Source organism: Pan paniscus, chromosome 10 (assembly GCF_029289425.2).
Source record: "Pan paniscus chromosome 10, NHGRI_mPanPan1-v2.0_pri, whole genome shotgun sequence".
Lineage (NCBI taxonomy): Eukaryota > Metazoa > Chordata > Mammalia > Primates > Hominidae > Pan > Pan paniscus.
The window spans coordinates 129,537,939-129,561,373 of NC_073259.2; the positions used below are offsets into that span (position 1 = coordinate 129,537,939).

Sequence of the window (23,435 nt, forward strand, 5' to 3'; positions counted from 1 at the left end):
ATGGCAGCAACTTCAAAGTACCTGAGCACCCTGGGAGGGAAGGAGCAGGAGGCCTGAGCCTGCGAAGCGGCCAGCGCCTTCCCGTCCACAGGAAGAGCTCTCGGGGAGTCCACAGCCCCGGCTTCTCTGTGTGCGGAGGGGCGGCCAGAGCGAGCAGCGGTCAGACACGCGGGCCGGCACGCAGGGGCCTGAATCGAGCGCAGGGCTGGGCGGGGGCCGCACTCACCGCGATGCACTGCCGCATGATGCAGCTCTGCTTCATGCGCCCGGGGCCCCCGAACTTCTTCATGTCCTTGCAGAAGTGGCACTCTCCGCACTCGGTCCGCAGGCAGGCCTCGCACTTGCGGCATCGCGTCCGGCGCCGCCGAGCTCCTGCCGTTGTCCGGTTGGCGGCCAACTTCACCGCGGAGGCCGGGCCCAGCTTCCCCTTGGGCCGACCCACAGCCCGGTTCTGCAGGGGAACAAACACGACTGGTCAGATGGGGAGACTGGAGGCACGGCCAGACCCCCAGAAAGGGTGTTAGGGAGCAAACTGTGTACCCCCAGAAAGACACGATGGGGGCTCTAAACCCCATTCCTCAGAGTGTGATCTTTATTTGGAGATGGGGGCTTTGCAGAGACCGTCAGGTTAAACGAGGTAATTCAGGTGAACGCTAATCCAGTATGACTGGTGTCCTTACGAAAGGGGAGCCTTTGGACACAGAGACAGACACGCACGTAGAGAACGTGTGTGAAGACACAGGCCTTCCACAGACTGGAGCCCTGTCTACAAGCCAAGAAGTGCCCAGGATGGCAGCACATACCAGGAGCTGGAGGCGCGGGGAAGGACCCTCCCCTAGAGCCCGCAGGGCCAGCCCGGCCCGCCAGCCCACACCTTGACTTCAGACTCCTGGCCTCCAGAACCGGGAGAGAAGAAAGGCCGGTTGTTTTAAGCCACCCGTTATGGCAGCTCTAGGAGAGGACGACAGAGGGCGCGTGCTTCTTGCCGCAGCACACAGCTCGAGACCTTCCATGGCTGCACCCACAGGCTCGGACCCTGCCCACCTTTCCCACCTCCGTCTGCTCCCCAAGGAAGACCGCAAGGGGCCACACAATCGGTCTCTGTTCCCCCAGCCCGGAAGGCCAACCCCACCCCCGCCCAAGCCACTTGGCTGATGCCCACTCATCCCGTCTGGTCAGTTTACAGGCTGCTTTCTTCTGGAAGCCCCTACTGCCCACCTGCACTGGGTTCAGGGCCCCTCTGGGGGATCCTGTTAGAGCGCTCATGATGGTAATCATCTGTTCCTTCCCTTTGAGACACAGGGAGGGCACAGGAGGGCACTCACCACAGGTGTCTTGTGCACCACTGCACCTCTCTACGAGCCAGCCTGGCATGCAGAATGCACTCAACAAACCGGAGCCACCCCAGGGAGGATGGGATAGTAACCTTTAGGTCCCTGACTACTCAGATCTTCCCTAGATGGGCTCCAAATGCTCCCTTCCCTGGGACTCACAGAAGAGAGAGACAGTAGGTGGACAGAGAGCTGGGCTAGTAGCTAAGCCAGGAAAATGGGACAGCCACAGCCCCTGCCCCCTGGTTCCCAGCCCCAGAGCTTCCTGCAGACCCAGGATCTACGGGGGAGCCCTAAGCTAGCTGCTGAGGACACTGTCCACAGAGGTCCCCTGTCCACCTGGGACCTGTAGTGGGAGGGACCAGGATGGGAGAGCTTTTCTTGTCTGTGGCATCTTTCTGGAGAGCCTGGGGTGGCTGAGAAATGGTGAAGTCCCTGTCAGGGAGACACGTGGTCACCCTGGAAACCAGCTGACCTAACGGCATCTAACGCCTAAAGCCCCTTTTCAGCTAACTGAACACCCTTTGGTCCAGAGTCCCACCCTCTTCATTTCAGTGACTTGTCATACTTGAATCCCCAAACAAAACCCCATACTTTTGGGAGCACACAGACCCAGAAGAGCTGTTACTATTCATACACTCCAATGGAGAAGAAGGTCCACATCACAGGAACCCCCTTCTCACAACACACACAACTCCCTGCACCCTAGGGGCTTCCTAGAAACTTCCAACTGCATAGGAAGAAAAACAGCCCCCCTTTCTCCTCGAATACAGCCTGGCCACCATCAACTTTCTTCTCCAGTGCAGTGGTCCCTGTAGAAAGCCCGCAGCCTCACGTGCCACCCACTTTGCTGTCAACACCTAAGCAGACCCCTCCCTCCGATTCACCTTCCCGCAGCATTCAAGGAGCTTCCAGGCCCCCATCAGCCCGAGTGGCCCCTCAGGAAGCACTGGAGCTCTGGGCCTCTACCCTGCTCAATCTGCTGTGAACCCCAAAGAGGAAAGGGAGGTGCTCCCCGGCTCTACCACCCTCATCTCCCACTGGTCTTCCCCAGCTGCTCAGGACCTTCAGTCATGCCTGCCCTCTGCTCTGGGGCAGCCCAGCAGAAGGCCTTGTCACAGGGAGGGCAAGCCCTGGACTGCAGGGCCACCCACAGGCAAGCTGGCCACCACCAGTCACCTGGGTAAAGGGACCATCCAAAGCAGCAAAGGGCGCCAGGAATGGTGGCTCACGCCTATAAGCCCAGCACGCTGGGAGGCTGAGGTGGGAGGATCACTTGAGGTCAGGAGTTCAACATCAGCCAGGGCAACATAGTGAGACCTACAAAAAATTTTTAAAATTAGCCAGGTGTGGTGGTGTGCACCTGCAGACCCAGCTACTCAGGAGGCTGAGGTGGGAGGATTGCTTGAGCCCAGGAGTTTGAGGTGGCAGTGAGCTGTGATCATCCACTGTACTCCAGCCTAGGAGACAGAGCAAGACCCTGTCTCAAAAAACAAAAAAGGAAGAAATCCATCCTTACAATGAGGGCCGGATGCCCCCAACATACTCGCATAGTCCCACTGCGATTAGCACCTTTCGGGGGCCAAGTCCACCACACACTATACACGTCCATCCGAGTCAGGTCTGGCTGCCCACATGAGAAGTAAAACGAGATCAGTTTTCAGAGCTTCCTGGATTTGAGAATGGCGCAGAGCAGACTGTGAACCTGAAGCTGAGCAGCCGACAGAGCAGCCAAGGCCAGGCAGGCAGCGCTGAGGACCGAGATGACGGCCATGCCGTGTGAGGGCAGGGATTCCCTGAGCACCCCCATCTGCGGGCACCGTGGCCATCACTTTACTGATGATATTACCTAACTTTCCCAATAACAGCCCTGCAGAGGATGCCTTCATGAAGCCAGTAATTTGCCTGTGGTCATGGAACCAGCATGATGCGTGGACTCTGGTGCTGTGCACTGAACACACTAAACCACAGCAAATGCATGTGCGAAGTGCAGCGAGGGGCCCACAGACCCACTGGGATGGCCACATGCTCCTGGAAGGGCTTCCCAGCTAGTGCCACGATGCCTCAGTGCGAAGGGTGCCAACAAGAGGTGCAGAGAAGCACGGCTACTTCCAGAGAAGCGGAAATCCAAAAACCTTTCTCCCTGTCATCACAGCCCACAATAGCACTTTCTGATTCTACCCCTCCAAAGGACAGGTGCCCTGTTACCAGCTCACTCTTCAAATACCTGGAACACAGGCAATGCTATGGGCGGCGTCTGAGGCCTCCAGTCAGGTGTGAAGTGGCCAGCGTGTGGGCCACCTCCCAGGACAAAACCAGATCCCCGGAGCTGGAGAGTCTAAAGACGAGCTTCTCTGGTAAAAAACTGAAAAAATTCCAGGAGTTCAAAGGAACGCCAGGTATCAATAGCCACTGAGTGCCTCTGGCCTCCCTGCCCCGAGGACAGTGTCTGGGCAAGTAAAAACGTTGGGCCAATCCAGTCTGAGTCTCGAAGCTCCTGTGTCACTGCAAAACAAGCCCATTTGCCTGCACCAACCAAAGCACCTTCTCTTCCAGCCTATGGAAAACCTGCCTGGACCTCAACAGCAGTTGAGACATCTGGGAAAATCACAGAGCACATACCAGACAACATCCTGAAAGAAGAGGTGTGAGAAGCTGCAGTCTCTCGAGACCTTGATGAGGCCCTGTCTAGCCACTGCCAAATCAGGCCAGGAAGGTTTCTGCTGCCGGCAGTGGCCCCGCCTGGCTCATCAAGAGTTGGTTCAACAACAGAGCAATGCAGGATCCTAATGAAGCCCACTGAAAAACCCACAGGTAAGACAGACCTCGGAGGCCTCCATTAAAAAGTCCAACTGGGACTCTGAAGACCCAACCAGGAAACGTGATGGCAGAATACAGAAAACAGTGACACAAAAAGGGACAAATGGAATAAAAAGGAAGGTGAGTCTGCCAGAGCTCTCTCCTTTCGGCACACAGCTTTCTCTGTCCTGATATCTTTTGGGTGCTACCCAAAGTTTCAAACGCAAATTCTTTTCTTTTCTTTTTTTTTTTCTTTTTTGAAATAGAGTCTCACTGTGTCACCCAGGCTGGAGTGCAGTGGCGTCATCTTGGCTCACTATAATCTCTGGCTCCCGGGTTCAAGCAATTCTTGTGCTTCAGCCTCCCGAATAGCTGGAATTACAGGTGTGCACCACCAAGCCCAGCTAAGTTTTATATTTTTAGTAGAGATAGCGTTTCGTCATGTTGGCCAGGCTGGCCTCAAACTCCTGGCCTCAAGTGATTTGCCCGCCTCAGCCTCCTGAAGTGCTGGGGTTACAGGCATGAGTCACTGTGCCTGGCCTCAAACACCAATTCTAACTTCCACTCTGTCCTACCCCTGTCCCAGCAACGGAAGTGACGGCATCCCCAGACATTCATTTACGAACCAGCATCCCCAACACCAAGGCGACTTGTTGATTTTATCAGCCCAGGAACCATATCCTCAGCCCACTATGAAAGGTTAGGAAGATCGGAAACATACACACACACACACACACACACACACACACACACATCTTGGTATTCCTACACCTCTTCTCCATCAGCAACTCAAAAGCATTGTCCTTTAAGTGAATGCTATCAAGGTTTATTCATTCATCCCACCAATATTTGAGTTCCTCTGGTCTACCAGATATTATCCACCAGAAAATGCACGGACAGAACCTTCTCAATCCCTCAGCTCTAAATTATAGGGATTAAAATTACTTGGATTAACCTAAATTAAAGGAAAGACATCCGTGTTCATGAATTGGAAGATTTAATATTGTTAAGATCGGTTATACTCCCCAAAGTGATCAACAGACTCAACGCGACCCCAAGCAAAATCCCAACTGGGGCTGGGCACAGTGGCTCACGCCTATAATCTCAGCACTTTGGGAGGCCAAGATAGGCAGATCGCTTGAGCTCAGGAGTTCAAGACCAGCCTGGCCAACAAAGCAAGATTCCAAAAAAATAAAAAGACTAGCTGAGTGTGCTGTCACACACCTGTAGTCCGAGCTACTCAGGAGGCTGAAGCTGGAGAATCACTTGAGCACAGGAAGCAGAGGTTGCACTGAGCTGAGATCAAGCCACTGCATCCAACCTGGACGACAGAATAAAACCTTGTCTCAAAAACAAAACAAGAATTAAAAAAACAAAACAAAACAAAAACTCAACTGACTTTTCTGCAGAAATGGACACATTATCCTAAAATTCATGAAAATGCAAAAGACCTGGAATGGCCAAAACAATCTTAAAAAAATAGGGGGATGGGGGGTGGGGGCGGTGACTCATACCTATAATCCCAGCACTTTGGGAGGCCGAGGCAGGTGGATCCCTTGAGGTCACAAGTTCAAGACCAGCCTGTCCAACATGGTGAAACCCCATCCCTACTAAAAATACAAAATTAGCCAGGCGTGGTGGCATGTGCCTGTAATCCCAGCTACTTGGGAGGCTGAGGCAGGAGAATCACTTGAACCCAGGGGGTGGAGGTTACAGTGAGCCAAGATCATGACATTGCACTCCAGCCTGGGCAACAAGAGTGAAACTCCATCTAAAAAGGCTGGGCACGGTGGCTCACTCCTGTAATCCCAGCACTTTGGGAGGCTGAGGTGGGCAGATCACAAGGTCAAGAGATTGAGACCATCCTGCTCAACCTGGTGAAACCCTGTCTCTACTAAAAATACAAAAATTAGCTGGGCATGGTGGCACACGCCTGTAGTCCCAGCTACTCGGGAGGCTGAGGCAGGAGAATCACTTGAACCCGGGAGGCAGAGGTTGTAGTGAGCCAAGATCACGCCACTGCACTCCAGCCTGGCAACAGAGCAAGACTCTGCCTCAAAAAAAAAAAAAAAAAAAAGAAAGACACACACTTTCTGATTTCAAAACTCACTACAAAGCTACAATAAACAAGGCTGTGATAGTAGTGGCATAAAGACAGACCTATAGATCAATGAAACACAATTGAGAGTCCAGAAATAAAGTCATATTTTGACCAAATGATTTTTAACAAGGATGCCAAGGCAATTCAGTTGGGTAAAGAATGGTCTTTTCAACGTATGGTGCTGGGACGAATAGCTATCCACACGCAAAAGAACAAAGATAGACCCCTACCTCACACCACATATACAAATTAACTCAAAAATGGATCAAAGACCTAAACACACAGCTAAAATTATAAACCTCTTAGAAGAAAATACAAGTGTAAATCTTTATGACTTTGAATTAGGCAAGGGTTTCTCTGATATGATACCAAAAGCACAGGTGTCAAAAAAAAAAGATAAATTCGACTTCATCAAAATTAAAAACTTTTGCTGGGCATGGTGGCTCACGCCTGTGATCCCAGCAGTTTGGGAGGCCAAGGCGGGAGGATCACCTGAGGTTGGGAGTTGGAGACCAGCCTCACAAGCATGGAGAAACCCCATCTCTACTAAAAATACAAAATTAGCCAGGTGTGGTTGCACATGCCTGTAATCCCAGCTACTCAGGAGGCTGAGGCAAAAGAATCGCTTGAACCCAGGAGGCGGAGGTTGCGGTGAGCCAAGATCACACCACTGCACTCCAGCCTGGGCAACAAGAGTGAAACTCCATCTCAGAAAAAAAAAAAAAAAACTTTGGTGCTTCAAAGGGCACTATCATGTGCAAAGGCCCACAGAATGGGAGAAAATATTTGTAAATCATGTATCTAGCAAGCAGTTAGTACTTAGAATATACAAAGAACTCCGACAACTCAATAATAAAGAGATGAATAGGTAATTTTTAAATGGGCAAAGGATTTAAATAGCTATTTCTCCAAAAAAGATCTACAAATGGCCAGTAAGCACATGAAAAGATGCTTAACATCACTAACTAATAGAGTATGTAACTTGCACTGGAGACTCATTCATTAACCCCCTAATTCCCACATCCACCAACCCAAGTGTTTCCTGGCTGTGAATTATGTATCTGATTTGATGCTAAGTGCTAGAACTACAGAAATGAGTAAAATGTGTTCCCTAGTCTGAAAGGCATTCACTCTGGAAGAAGAAAGACATGCAACCACATAAATGCGATGCAACATCATTATGATGACATTAAAAACTAACATCTAGGTTGAGGCAGGAGAATCACTTAAACCAGAAGGTGGAGGTTCCAGTAAGCCGAGATCGTGCCCCTGCACTCCAGTGGCAGAGCTGTTTTTGAGACAGGGTCTCGCTCTGTCACCCAGGCTGGAGTGCAGTGGCGTGATCTCAGCTAACCGCAGCCTCGACTTCCCAGGGCTCAGGTGATCCTCCCACGTCAGCCTCCTTAGCAGCCGAGATACAGGCATGTGCCACCACACCAGCTAATTTTTATTTTCTTTTTCCTTTTTTTTGAGGGATGGAGTCCCACTATGTCACACAGGCTGGTCTCGATATTCTGGGTTCAAGTGACCCAACCGACTTGGCCTCCCAAAGTGCTAGGATTACAGGTGTGAGCCATCGAACCTGGCCAAAAGGTAACACTTACTTAAGTGCTAGTCATTCATCAATATCTGTATCAACAATCTTTTTTGTTTTTCTGGTAGGGATGGGGTCTTGCTATGTAACCCAGGTTGGTCTTGGACTCCTAGCCTCAAGCAATCCTACCACCTCAGGCTCCCAAAGCTTTAGGATTACCGGCGTGAACCACCACACTCTGTATCAATAATCTATGAGGAAGGAATTACTATTATCTCCATCTACAAGTGAGGAAACTGAGGCATGGCACAGTTAAGTCATCCGCCCGATGTCATACTATCAATGAATGAGAAAGCTGAGATACAGACCCAGGCAGTGGCTCTGAAGTCTGGACCCTGGCATGCTAACCCAGAAGAGATGCCTCATATCATGGATAAGGGAGGCTGGAAAAAGCACCCCAGAACATAGGAGGTGGTGACTAAGGTGGGTCTTAGAGGGAGAACAGGACCCTGCGTGCGTGCCAGGGGTGGGAGTGGGGTTACGAAGTGGATATTCTAGGCAGAAGGAAGAGCAAGAGAGAGATGTGAAACTGCGTGACACATTCAAGGAACTGCAAATAGCTCGACACAGCTGCTGGAAAACAGCTCTGAAGTGGCTGGAGCCTCATCCTGCAGGGCCTCATCTACCACAGTAGGGAACTGGACCCATCGCAGTAAGTTAAAGGCTTCACAACATGACTGTATTCTGGCAACAGTGAGGGGAGTGGATATTTTTGGGGCAGTGGGCAAGACAAAAGACAGGGAGATCAGCTGAAGATGATGAAGGCAGGAGCAGAAGGAATGGAAGGAATGAAGAGGAGGGGATGATTCAGGAGATGCTTTAGAAGCAGACCCAGTTTTAGAAGACCCGGTGATTGGCTGAACATGGGGTATGCAAGCAGACTTCAGGAGGACTTTGAGGTTTCCGACTTGAGCAACAGAAGAACAAGGGGGCTCGGGAGAGGGGAAGAAACAAGGACTGCTGTGGGCATGTGGAATCCAAGGGGCCCATGGGACAGCCAAGGAAGGTGTTGCCCAGCAAGCAGGTGGAACCAGAGCTAAGGTACACACCTGGGAACCGACACTGCATAGGTGTTCAAACTAGTTAAGTCCGTGAGGATGTCCAGGGGGAATGGAAGAGTGAAAAGAGAATCTCCAACAGTCCCTTCAAGACTGAAAACATTCAACGGGCAGGTGAGGAAAACCAACCTGCTGAGAAATGGCCAGAAAGGCCAGACAAGCAGTAGGAGGCTGTGGCATCACAAGAGCCAGGCAAGTTTCAAGAAGGGAGCAGTTACAAGTTTCAACTGTCAAGAGAAGTGAGAAAAACAGTAAAATGTAGCTATATGTTTTTACAATTAAGACAGTCCCAAGTTTTCTGCCAAAGTACTCCAAATAACATTACACGGACAGCCCCACAAGGGAAGGCCACAGGCCCCCCGATTTCTTTGTGCATGCTAATGTTGTACTGTATCGCACGACACAGCTGTATTTATCTCAGTATTATTCCTGTCCTCAAATCTGCAAGCATAATGGACAGCCCAGGAAAAGCTGGATTTTACCAGAGTGTTGCAGGCCCCTTAACACACGCCTGTAGACTCCAGGCTCTGGGTTTTTTAATATAGAGAGAGTAAGGAGCAAGAGACTAAAAACACAAGAACTACCAGAAAGCCCAGGGGATGGGAGGACCTCTGAAGAATCTGAGGAAAGCTAAAGACCTCTTCCTCCAAAAATGTAATATAGGCACAAAGTAACAGAACTTTTGCATACATTTTCAAGAAGGATCAGAGGCCCCTGTCCTAAAATTTCACTTTTTTTTTTTTTTTTGAGACGGAGTCTCGTACTGTTGCCTGGGCCAGAGTGCAGTGGCACAATCTCAGTTCACTGCAACCTCTGCCTCCCAGGTTCAAGCGATTCTCTTACCTCAGCCTCCCTAGTAGCTGGGATTACAGGCATCTGCCCCATGCCCAGCTAATTTTTTGTATTTTTAGTAGAGACGGGGTTTCACCATGTTGGCCAGGCTGGTCTCGAACTCCTGACCTTGTGATTCGCCCGTCTCAGCCTCCCAAAGTGTTGGGATTTCAGGCGTGAGCCACCGCGCCCGGCTGGCAAAATTTCACTGTTTAAGAAGCTATAGGCCAGGTGTGGTAGCTCACACCTGTAATCCCAGCACTTTGGGAGGCTGAGGCAGCATATCGTTTGAGCCCAGGAGTTCGAGCCCAGCCTGGGCAACACAGCAAAATCGCATCTCTACAAAAAATACAAAAATTAGCCAGGTGTGATGGCACCTCTGCACTCCAGCCTGTGCAACAAAGTGAGACCCTGCCTCAGCAAAAAAAAAAAAAAAAAAAGAGGCCAGGCGTGGTGGCTCACGCCTATAATCCCAGCACTTTGGGAGGCCAAGGCGGGTGGATCACAAGGTCAGGAGTTCGAGACCAGCCTGACCAACATGGTGAAACCCCGTCTCTACTAAAAATACAAAAATTAGCCGGCCATGGTGGCGCACACCTGTAGTCCTAGCCACTCAGGAGGCTGAGGCAGGAAAAATCGCTTGAACCCAGGAAGCAGAGATTGCAGTGAGCTGAGATCGCGTCACTGCACTCCAGCCTGGACAACAGAGCGAGACTCCGTCTCAAAAAAAAAAAAGCACTAAGACAAATACCTAATGCATGTGGGGCTTAAAACCTAGAAGATGGGTTGATAAGTACAGCAAACCACCATGCCACATGTATACCTATATAACAAGCCTGCACGTTCTGCACATGTATCCCAGAACTTAAAGTAAAATAAAATAGCTATAATTGGTAACAATGGTTCTATGACCACATAAATTTCTGAGAGATTTTCTTCTCCATAATTTCCTGATTTTTTCAACAAGCTGTAGTCATTTTTATTTTTATTTAAAAAAATTTTTTTGAGAAAGGGTCTTACTCTGTCACCCAAGCTGGAATGCAATGGGGCCATCACTACTCACTGCAGCTTCGAACTCCTGCGCTCAAGCAATTCTCCCACCTCAGCCTCCGAGTAGCTGGGACTACAGGTGCATGACACCATACCTGGCTAATTTTTGTACTTTTTTGTAGATGGGATTTTACCATGTTGCCCAGGCTGGTCCCAAACACCCGAGCTCCAGCCATCCACCTGCCTCAGCCTCCCATAAGTGCTGGGATAACCGGCATGAGCCACTGTACCCAGCCTGTAGTCATTTTTATAGAAAAAATAATAGAAGCTATTTTCACATCAAGAGAAAAAAAAAAACTGGCCAGGCGCAGTGGCTCATGCCTGTAATCCCAACACTTTGGAAAGCCAAGACAGGAGGATCATTGAGGCCAGAAGTTCAAGACCAGCCTGGGCAACATATCAAGACCCCATCTCTATATAAATAAAAAATAAAAAAATTAGTAGTTGAGTGTGGTGATGCGTGCCTGTAGTCCTGGCTACTCAGGAGGCTGAGGCAGGAGGATCGCTTGAGCCCAGGAGTTCAAGACTGCAATGAGTTATAATCATATCACTGTACTCCAGCCTGCGTGACAGAGCAGGACCCTGACTCAAAACAAAAAACAAGATGGAACAAGAATTCTTCTAAAAGCCCTCCTTTAGGAGACACCTCTTCAACTTGGAAAGTAAGCTGAAGAATTTTCTGACACATTTTGTACTAGAGAAGCAAATGAAGTCTGTGGGAGAAGTTCCCGCCAAGGGTGCACACCGGCAAAGAGCACACAAGGGGTCTCCCGCCAACATGGCTCGCTCACCGCGGGCCCATCCCCTGTCTCCTGTCCCACAGGCTGTGACACTTGGGGAAACCCAGGCTGCTGAGGGAAGGCATGGGGCAGACAGGCCAGCGCAGCACGACAGGTCTCAGGTGGGGATGAGAAGTACACAGGCTCGGAAGGTGGAGCAGCCAAAACTCTGATGGGGTGGGCGTGAGGGCTACACCAACTACAGAGATGGATGGGGCAGCAGCAGCCTCCCACCAGGGCCTCCCTCCGACGGGTCCTTTCATCCAGCAGGTGGGCGAGTCTACTTGTTCATCCACACTCCAGGACTTGGCAACCTCTCCTCATGAAGGATCTTCTCCTTTGGTGCCAAACCCATTCGGCAGGGTGGGACAGAGGTACAGAGAAACTTCGAGAAGAGCTGGGTCTGGAGCCTGCAAGCTGGAGACTCCAGAGACCCTCGCTGTGCTTTGGAAGATGCAAATGCTTTCGAGGTCCTCAGAGGAAGCCACTCTTCTCAGGCCCAGGCTGAGAAAACTGTTGAGGAAAGCATGCAGGGAGGCAAGGAGAGTGTCCCCCAACTACGGGGTACCTTAGCTGACAAACACCTTCTCTGTTGGGACTACGAGACAAGCCTGCCCCCCACTGCCCTGGCTTAGATGTCGTCTCCCTCAGTGCACTGAGTGGGGAAAAAAAATCATCTTAAAGTTAACAATACAACCTCAAGTCGTTGCTAAGGACTCCACAAGTGCCACAATCGGCTTGACCAATGTGAGAAGGAGGAAGAAAAAATTTGGCTACAGTGAATACAGGTTTGTTTGTTTTTGTTTTTGTTTTTTTGAGACAGAGTCTCACTCTCGTCGCTCAGGCTGGAGTGCAGTGGCACGATCTCGGCTCATTGCAACCGCAACCTCCGCCTCCTGGGTTCAAGCGATTCTCCTGCCTCAGCCTCCTGATTAGCTGGGATTAAAGGCACCAGCCACCACGCTGGGCTCACTTCTGTATTTTTAGTAGAGACAGGGTTTCACCATGTTGGCCAGGCTGGTCTCGAACTCCTGAGCTCAAGTGATCCACCCGCGTTGGCCTCCCAAAGTGCTGGGATTACAGGTGTGAGCCACCGCGCACGGCCTACAGGTCCTCTCTTAACAGAAGTTTCTCTCAGGAGTGGCAGGACCCGAAAACATGTTTTTAAGCCCAGAGACACAATAAGTCTTGCAGTGTCAAAGATTGTATCTACAGGCCATAGGGTATGACCAAATTTAAAAAACAAACAAAAATCAGCTAACAGGAACCCCAATCCTGAAACACCAAAGCTCAGTGGAGACATCAAAGCCCAGCTGACACAGAATACTGACATCCTACGAATGAATGACCAAATGCCCCAGAAATGGCAAACTGTCGCAGGATTAAGTAGACCCCAAACTGAAATGAAAATGTTCAAAGCAGGAATTGAAGTGTGATCTATGGAACAAGACTTTGAGAGCCATTCACACGTAGGGCTACTGACTTAATAAAAGTTCAAGCCAAAAGCACTTGAATCGTCCCTGGGTTAATCCAATCCGAAAGAGCCGTGAGATTCCTAACACCTCAAAACGCACACGTGCCTGAAAATTCTCCAACAAAGCTGAGAAAATAAAAATCAACTGCCTGTTAGGTAAAACCACTTAATACTACGTATGATACGATTTAAGCGCAGCCTATAGAGCACTTCCTCAATTGCACCTAATGATGAAAAAAAAAAAAAAAAGTTACCACATTTTGGCTGGGTCATTCCACAACACCTTTATCCCACCAGGATTATAAATAAGCGTTTTATGCACCCAAGTCCGTCCAATGCCACATGCTAACTCAATCCATCCCATTCTTAATTCCTCGGACACGTCTACCTGGCCTGCGTCCTGTTCCAAGTATTATTTTGCAGATTATACTTCGTAAAACCTCAACTTTCTTCGCCTTCTTCCTAAACACGAACCTTCCCGGAGTAAATTCACGCCGTAAACACACCCAGGGCTTTGTTTTACACACAGATTTCTCCCCCTGGTCCCGAGAGAGGTTGCTTTTCCTTCTGAATCCACCGAGGCCAACTCCTGCCATCTGGGGTCGCGGCTTCCTCCGCCGCCGCCGCCGCCGCTGCCGCTGTGCGGATTCGCCCGGGTTCCGGGTGGCCCGCGCCGGCCCGCGGCTCGCACCCCTTCCTGTCTCCGTCTGCCCACGGCGGGCGGCGGGCGCGCGGCGCCCAGACAAAAGCTCGGGCCGTCGGGCCCACGGGCCCTGGGAGCGCTCCAGCCCCGAGGCCGAGGGTCCTGGCACAACTTTGCGAACGCAGAGGCAGGAGGTGCCGGCGCCCGCGGGGTCCGGGTGCTCCCGGGGCGGCTGGCACGCGCGTGGGCCGCGGGCGAGGGCGCCGGGGGAGGGCGCGGCGCGCCCCGCGGCCGCCGGCAACTTGCCCCGGGCCGTGGCCGGCGCCCGGCAGGCCCGCCCGACGGCGAGGCCCGGCGGCCCACATTGTCCCCGCGGTGCCCGATGGCCCCCAGCGCGCTCGCTCGGCCGCACACGCCCCCTGCCCGGGCCGGCTGCGGGCCTGCCGCGCTCCTCTACGCCCCGCTCGGGCCCGGCCCCGGCCGCCCCGCCGGCAGCGGCAGCAAAACTTTCTCCTCATCGCGGCGGCGGCGGCGTCGCGGCCGCCCTCGGCGCGTCAGACAGGCGGTCGGGAGGTCGTGCGGCGGGTCCCTCCCTCAGCCCCACCCCGGGCCGCCGACCTGGTCCGGCTCCGATTCATAGTCGTCGTCCTCGGCGCTCACGGACATGGCCATGGCTCATGGTGGGCCCAGGCTCGCGCGCGCTGACATGGCTGGAGCGGCGCCGCCGCCGCCGCCCGCCCGGAGCAGGCTCGGCTCGCCCTGGCTCGGGCTCGGGCTCGGGCTCGGGCTCCCGCTGCCGCGAGGAGGGAGCCGCGCCGCGCGCCTCGCACGCCCGCGCGGGAGGGGGCGGGGAGGGGCCGGCGGGGGAGGGCCGGGGCTCCATGCATATGCATGAGGCGAGCCAGGAAGGGGCTGGCCCCCCGGGCGGGCGGGCCAATGGCGCGGCCGCGGCGCTGGGGCCGCACACAAAGGGAGCCCGGCCTGCGGTGACACGGGGGCGGGCCGCCGAGGGCGGTCCCTCGCGGCCGGAGCGCGGGGACTGGGGCTGCGTGGGGGCGTGCCCCGCGCCCCGCCCGGCCCGGCCTGGCCCGCGCGCCGCGGGATGCACATGGGTGGCTGCACGCCGCCAGCGCTGCAACAGGAAATGCGCGCCCGGCCTGGGGTGGGGTCTTTTGTGTGGTCCCGTGGGGCGTCTCGCGGAAGCCCGGGGGCGCCCGGGCCGTGGGGGACGACTCTGCACCCGACGCCAGGAGCGGGTCCCCAGGTCCCTTGCAGCAGGCACACGGGCTGCCGGGTTTGCACTCGCTGCAGGACCAGGACCTGAAGCGCACGAACCCGGGAACCCCCGACCCAGAGCCTGCAGGACCGCTGGCCTGGATAAGCTCTGAGAGCCCAGTCTCCCCCGACGCGGGCGGTTGGGCTGGGCCGGCCTCCTGGCGCTGCACCTCCAGCACTCGGGTTCGCCTTTGCAGGGTCAAGTAGTGCAGGCGGGAGTTCCACTAGAGTCGCCTGACGGGGGCTGTCAGAACGCCATGACTCTGCCCTGAGGTGGGCGCCCCCTCCCTTGGACAGGTACCGCCTTCTGAGTTGACCTCCGAAAGGTGGAGGACGTCGCAGGCCAGAACCCAGCTCTCCTAGGAGACTGGCTGCCCCTTAGGCTGGCTGGGGAGGTGTGGGTTTCTGAATTCTTAAGCTGCAAAGGTTCCTAGTGCTCACTCCAGCTGCAGCCCACTCCTGAAGAAAAGTGTTGCTAGAAATCCAGATAGATCTTCATTCATTCAAAAAAAAAGTCTATCGGGCACTTAAGCCAGCAGCCTCTCTGAAAGAGCTCATGACCATGAGCTAGAACGACCAAAGCTGTTATAAGCATCAAAACCAAAGCTAAACACAAGCTAAGGAGGACTTGGCATACGTATCATCCACCTGTCCAAGGTAACACTAAATATGAACACCTGTACCTGTTCAGTTTCTCCATCTATACAAGGGGAAGGATCTACCAAGGGATGGATAACCTTCTGTAAAAAGATCAGAGGCTTTCCCAAGAATAAGCCATGAAATCAGGTGATCAGCTCTGCAATGGCCATCTGTTAGTCACGTCCAGGCCACTGGCCACGAAATCCAGTGAGAACAGAAGGGATGGGCAGGCTGGTCCTGGCCTGGCCTTTCAAAGAAGGCAGGCTGTGTGCCGGAGACCTTGTAAACAAAACTCAGGAGGCTTCTAGCAGAGTCGGCAAAAGTGAATAAGCAGGGATGTCAGTTTTACTGAGTGGATTTTAAAGTCTGAAATTTACACACCCACTATAGAAAAAATCCCAGTCGACTTGCTCTTTGCCGAAACGTATCTGTTCTGAGTTTCCTTCCTTACTCTCCTCTTTTTTTGAGACAGACTCTCACTCTGTCGCCCAGGCTGGAGTGCAGTGGATCTCGGCTCACTGCAACCTCCACCTCCTGGGTTCAATCGATTCGTGTGCCTCAGCCTCCAGAGTAGCTGGGATTACAGGTGGGCGCTACCACGCCCAGCTAATTTTTGTATTTTTAGTAAAGAGGGGGGTCTCACCATGTTGGCCAGGCTGGTCTGGAGCTCCTAGCCTCAAGTGATCCGCCCACCTCAGCCTCCCAAAGTGCTGGGATTACAGGCATGAGCCACCATGCCCGGCCATCACTCCCCTCATATTTTTCAGAATCTTCTCAAAGTTGCAACAGAAACAACAAGCGAAAGAATACACCCTAACCCCCCCACCCCACCCCGCATCACTCCATTCCCAAAGGTCTCAGCTTTTTAAAAGCTACCTTGATGGCTGGGCGCGGTGGCTCACGCCTGTAATCCCAGCACTTTTGGGAGGCTGAGGAGGGTGAATCACCTGAGGTCAAGAGTTCAAGACCAGCCTGGCCAACATGGTGAAACCCAGTCTCTACTAAAAATACAAAAATTAGCTGGGTGTGGTGGTGCGCACCTGTAATCCCAGCTACTTGGGGGGGCTGAGGCAGGAGAATTGCTTAAACCTGGGAGGCAGAGGTTGCAGTGGGCCAAGATTGTGCCACTGTACTCCAGCCTGGGCGACAGAGCGAGACTCCATCTCAAAAAAAAAAAAAGGCCACCTTGTTGTCTGAAGTTTGTATCTGACCTCTTGCTGGCCACTCTACTCAGTAGGCAGCCTCTAAAGAAAGAGGAGGGGCTCATAACATGCCAATCATGCTTCCACTTCATTGTGATTGGTCAAGCCTACAGGGGTATAGAGTCACCCAAATAACATAATACATCAAGAGAAATGTCTAGGCCAGGCACGGTGGCTCACACCTGTAATCCCAGCACTTTGGGAGACTGAGGAGGGTGGATTGCTTGAGGTTAGGAGTTCAAGACTAGCCTGGCCAACAGAGTGAAGCCCCGTCTCTACTAAAAATACAAAAATTAACAGGTCATGGTAGCGCACACCTGTGATCCCAGCTGCTCAGGAGGCTGAGGCACAAGAATCGCTTGAACCCAGCAGGCAGAGGTTGCAGTGGGCCGAGATCGTGCCACTGCCCTCCAGCCTGGGCAACAGAGTGATATTCTGTCTCAAAAAAAAAAAAAAAAAAAAAAGGAGAGAGAGAGAGATGTCTGTAAGCAGGAATTCTTCTCGAAGGTTTTTCCCATTACCAATCAGGAGCAAAAGAATTATCTTGAGGTTGATTTCCTTTGAGGACTCTCAAAAGCTCACTTCTGAATTTAAGGAAGTAAAAAGACACAATTCTCAACTATCATGGCTCAAAGAGCGGAAAGAAAAAGTGCGGACAAACAAAAAAGTTGCCGCTAACACAAACTCCCTTCCTCCCTTTATATCATTTCAGAGATAGAAGGGGGTCTCTCCTGACCCCTTCACTTCACAGGTGAGGAAATGAAGGCCCAAAGAAAATTAGGAAGTGGCTTTCAAGACCAGAGTCTCTTATATAATACTATCCAGAGAAAGACCTCCCTCCAAGGGCCCAGGCAATAACAGCAGCTTTAAGCATGTTCAAAGGGCCAGACCAGTGGTAAGTCTGCTGTAGACATGATCTCACTTATTCCTTTAAACAGCCCCATAAGGTGGGTACTTGACAGATGAGGAGACTGAGGCGCATTGCCGCGAGGAAGGGAAAGGACCTGGATCTGACTCCGTAGGCAACTGGAGCCTGGGCTCTCAACTGCACCGCTCCAATGCTTCATGCCAGAGACAAGGGAGGAGGATGCCAAATGAGGCCGGTGACAAACTCAGGCTGAAGCAGAAGAAAATTAAGTGTCCCTTACTACATGCTATTAATTCTGTATTCTCAGTTCAAATCCAATTCCAAGGTGGGTAGGTATGGTTTGGATAGCCAGGTTGCTGTCTGATCTGGCAAGGGCCGACTGTGGAACCGGGAGGCCATGGTTAGGACATGATAACATAGTGGGTTCCCTCCAAACACTAGGAAGGCCACTGTCCTGACACCTCTTACAAATTCCTCTTTTGACACTTGCAAAATGCTTCTTCTCTATTTCCCTAAAGCAAATTTCCTATAGTTAACTGGTGCACACAATTATCCAATATCTGTTTTGTATTAATAGTGTGCTGGACTATATATACAATACAAATTATGCCAGCCCTTGCCCAACAGAATTGCCAACTTAAAATTTAGCATGTACACTGTGCTTTTGGGTGGCCCTCCCTCCCTCCGTCTGACCTCATCTTCTAGCGACCCTAAAAACTGAATCCTCCCCCAATTCCACTGGGCCAAGCCTTAACTTATATTCTTAGAAAGCGCTCCCCAAAGCTGATGCCACCCAGCCAGTTGGATCCAGAACTTTCACCATGTGATGTGGAAATAAACAAAAACAGATGGAAGCCGAGTCCTCCTCCATCACAATTGTCACTCATGTCTCTGCTTTCTCTCTGGGTGTCGTGTACATTTCTGATCTGCCTATCAGAGAGTGAGAACCCAGAAATGACCCCTGGCTGCTAAGAGGTTTTGCCCAGACTCAGCCGTGTCAGGCAATGTGCAAAGGTGAAGGGAGGAGGGAAAACAGGAAGACAATGACGCTTGGAATTAGTCACCAGCCTCTCCATGCCCACTTCTAGGAATGGGCATGGGGAGGGCAGACTGGGCAGCAGCTGTCCCCGTGGACTCTGGTTTACCTAAGCGGAGGGGCTCTCCAGCGTGAAACCCCTTTCCTTGTGCCCATGTCACAAAGGCCACAGCTAAAGCTTGGGAACATCATTTTCCAGAGGCTCAGGGCAGAGAAACAGAACGGATCCTTTTAATGTTGAGACCAATGACGGGCTGGTACCCTCCTGGACCAATGGGCATCATTTGTAAACATGCCCCTAAGAAGGGAACAGAAGTGACCCATGCCTGTAATCCCAGGCTTTGGGCGTGGATCACTCGAGGTCAGGAGTTCGAGACCAACCTGGCCAACATGGTGAGACTCCGTCTCTATTAAAAATACAAAAAATTAGCCAGGCATGGTGACGCGTGCCTATAATCCCAGCTACTCGGGAGGCTGGGGCAGGAGAATCGCTTGAGCCTGGGAGGCAGAGGTTTCAGTGAGCCAAGATCATGCCACTGCACTCCACCCTGGGCAACAGAGCAACACCCTGTCTCAAAAAAAAGTAACAGAGCAGGAGGCCTGCATAGGGTTGCTTCCTACACAAGTAATATGCCTAACAAGCAATTGAGAATGCGCGCTTCAGTTATTTTACTATTATTTTACCATTTGTCTCTGCTCTTCAGGAGACTTGCCCCCCTTAACGGCAAAAGCAGAAGGTCTTTTGGAGAGTTATTTTTCTAACACAATGTAAATAAAAGGAACTTTCTAACCACTTAACATAGCATTCCAGGGCTACCTGGATAAAACTGTAATTCGAACAGTGACAGTAGGACAGACCAGGGGCTGCAGTGATTTCTCTTAAGGAAATTCCTAATGTTACTTAATTGCTTTTTATTTTTCCCCTGGAGAGTCGTTCCACAAGAATTTAAAAACCACATATATTCATCATATGAGTCCTCTAAATAGACTAAGCTTTCTGTTAAGTGAGAATTCTTCTCCTAATTATGTCTCCTTACGTTACCAAAAACCACCCAATAAATATTTACATTCACTGGAAGATGTGTGACTGTGCACAGGATTTTTAAAAATTAACTAATTTAACAGGTGACTGGCATTGATCTGAGACATGTTTTTCCACCACTCACCCCATTCCCAATGCCTTTGCTGACCTTAGAAAGTTACTTCCCTTCTCTATTCATTTCCCTATCAAAATCCACACTAAGGCTCAGCGAGGCAAATTGAACGACACAAGTGGGTTCACTTTATAAACCACCCCCACATAAAAACATGAGAAGCTAAATATATGTAAAATGCCAGCCTAATTCTGGCCTATAATCAAGGCTTTGTAATTTAATGATTTTTTTTTTTATAACAAGATAAAATCTCCCTGTTGGTTTGCTTCCTAAACAGAGCACCAATCCCATTGTCTAGCCCATCATCCTCCAAAAAAGGACCTTGGAGAAATAAGATCTGAAGTTCTGTGGACCATAGACTCCAAACAAAAGCCCAAATCCAAAGATTATTCAAAATGAGATGACAGGTTGGGCGCAGTGGCTCATGCCTGTAATCCCAGCTCCTTGGGAAGCCAAGACAGGCGGATCACTTGAGGTTAGGAGTTCGAGACCAGCCTGGTTGACATGGTGAAATCCCATCTCTATTAAAACTACAAAAAATTAGCTGGGTGTGATGGTGGGCATCTGTAACCCCAGTTACTTGGGAGGCTGAGGCAGTAGAATCGCTTGAACCTGGGAGACGGAGGTTGCAGTGAGCCGAGATGGCACCACTGCACTCCACCTGGGTGACAATGAGACTCTGTCTCAAAGAAAAAAAAAAAAAAAATCAAAATGAGATGATAAAGAAGACAGTAAATGGCTGGGCTCGGGTGGCTCATGCCTGTAATCCCAGCACTTTGGGAGGTCGAGGCAGGTGGATCACCTGAGCTCAGGAGTTTGAGACCAGCCTGGCCAACATGGAGAAACCCTGTCTCTACTAAAAATACAAAAGTCAGCCAGGCATGGTGGCACACGCCTGTAATCCCAGCTACTTGGAAGGCTGAGGCAGGAGTAAAGCTTGAACCAGGGAGGCAGAGGTTGCAGTGAGCCAAGATTGAGCCACTGTACTCCAGCCTGGGTGACAAGAGCAAAACTCCCATCTCAAAAAAAAAAAAAAGAGAGAGAGAGAGTAAAGAGGCCAAAATATGAATAAAATTATCATCACTGTTCATAGCAGTTTTATTCACAATAGCCACAGGTAGAAACGATTCAAATATCCATTTGATTTGTGAATAAACAAAACGCAGTCTATCCCTATGATGGAATTATGATTCGGCCATAAAAAGGAGTGAAGTACCAACACATACTCCAAGGGGAATGAGCCTGGAGAGCATGATGCTGAGTATAAGAAACCAGACACAAAAGTCCACATATTGTATGATGCCATTTATATGAAAAGTCCAGAATAGACAAATCCATAGAGACAGAAAGCAGATTAGTGGTTGCCAGGGACCAGGGGAGGGGGGGCAGGGAGTGACAGCTGATGGGTACGGGGTTTCCTGTTGAGGGTGATGAAAATATTTTGGAACTAAATAGAAGTATTGGTTGTACAACATTGTGAACGTGTTAAATGGCAATGAATTGTTCACTTTAAAATTTTTAGGTTAGGTACGGCCGGGAGCGGTGGCTCACACCTGTAATCCCAGCACTTTGGGAGGCTGAGGTGGGCAGATCACGAGGTCAGGAGATCAAGACCATCCTGGCGAACACTGTGAAAACCCCGTCTCTACTAAAAAATATAAAAAAATTAGCCGGGCGCGGTGGCGGGTGCCTGTAGTCCCAGCTACTCGGGAGGCTGAGGCAGGAGAATGGCGTGAACCCGGGGGGCAGAGCTTACAGTGAGCAGAGATCTCGCCACTGCACTCCAGCCTGGGCGACAGAGCGAGACTCCATCTCAAAAAAATAAAACTTTAGGTTAGGTAGATATTACCTCAACAAAAAGCATATACAGTCATGCTCTTGCAGAAAAACGTTTTGGTCAATGATTGTGGTCCCATAAGAATATAATACCATATTTTTACTGTACCTTTTCTATGCTTAGATACAAAAATAGCTGGGCATGGTGGCTCACGCCTGTAATGCCAGCACTTTGGAAGGCTGAGGCGGGCGAATTCCTTGAACACAGGAGTTGGAGACCAACCTGGCAACATGGCAAAACCCTATCTCTACAAAAAATACAAACATTAGCTGGGCGTGGTGGTGCACATCTGCAGTCCCAGCACCTGGGGAGGCCAAGGAAGGAGGATCTCTTGAGCCTGGGAGTTTGAGGCTGCATTGAGCCATGATCATGCCACTCACTGCTCTCCAGCCTGGGAGACAGAGCGAGACTCTGTCTCAAACAAACAGAAAACCAAAAATACCTACCATAGTGTTACAGTTGCCTACAGTATTCATACAGTAGCATGCTGTACAAGTTTGCAGCCCAGGAGCAACAGGCTTTACCATACAGCCCAGGTGTGTAGAGGGCTATATCATCTAGGTTTGTATAAGGACATTCTATGACGAAATTGCCTAATGATGCATTCTTCAGAATGTATCCCTGTCATTAAACTACACATGACTCTGTGTGTGTGTGTTTGTGTGTGTGTGTGTGTGTGTGTGTGTATTTCATTAGACATGTCTTCCCTAGGTTAGCTAATCTGGTTAAAAATGGACACACAAAAAAATTATACCAAAACTTGGAGGCCAGGTGTGGAAGCTCATACCTGTAATCCCAACATTTTGGGAGGCTGAAGCAGGAGGATTACTTGAGCCCAGAGAGCTTGAGATCAGCCTGGGCAACACACTGAGACCCTGTCTTTACAAAAAATACAAGAAAATTTAGCCAGGCAAGGTGGCATGCACTTTTAAGTCCCAGCTACTCAAGAGGCTGAGGTGGGAGGATCATTTGAGCCCAACAGGTTGCGGCTGCAGTGAGCCAAGATTGTGACTGCACTCAGTCACCCTGGGTGACTGTCACCCTGGGTGACAGACACGGACTCTGTCTCAAAAAACAAAACAAAAAAAACAGGCACAGTGGCTCATGACTGTAATCCTAGGACTTTGAGAGGCTAAGGCAGGAGGATCGCTTGAGCCCAAGAGTTTGAGACCAGCCTGGGCAACATGGCAAGACCCCATCTATAAAAAAAAATTTTTTTTTAGAAAGAAAAACTTGGAGATGAGGAGAAGACTAACCCCCCTGCCCCACAACCCCCACATCTTTGAATAGATGTTCTTTTCTCTCCAAGAGTTGGGGCATCTCCCTATGGCTCTATCATCACTCAAGAGAGATTTTAGGCCGGGGCAGTGGCTCACACCTATTATCCCAACACTTTGGGAGGGCAAGGTAGGAGGATTACTTGAGTCCAGGAGTTTGAGACCAGCCTGAGCAATAGAGTGAGACCCTGTGTCCAAAAAAAAAAAAAAATGCGCGGCACGGTGGCTCACGCTTGTAATCCCAGCACTTTGGGAGGCCGAGGCGGGCAGATCACCTGAGGTCAGGAGTTCAAGACCAGCCTGGCCAACATGGTGAAACCCTGTCTCTACTAAAAATACAAAAATTAGCTGGGTATGGTGGCAGGCACCTGTAATCCCAGCTACTTGGGAGGCTGAGGCAGGAGAGTCGCTCAAACCCGGGAGGCGGAGGTTGCAGTGAGCCAAGATCATGCCATTGCACTCCAGCCTGAAGGACGAGGGCGAGACT

General features: G+C 51.0%; 1 protein-coding gene across 19 annotated transcripts in view; it reads right to left on the reverse strand.

Annotated features, from left to right (window-relative positions):
* KDM2B (lysine demethylase 2B) overlaps positions 1-23,435 on the reverse strand; it is a 170,068-nt gene that overhangs the window by 23,044 nt on the left and 123,589 nt on the right. For all 19 annotated transcript variants that reach the window (XM_063593729.1, XM_063593725.1, XM_055096262.2 and 16 more), the window contains one exon: positions 227-451. In XM_063593729.1, the coding sequence (XP_063449799.1) occupies positions 227-451 (225 nt within the window). The remainder of the gene's footprint in view (positions 1-226; positions 452-23,435) is intronic.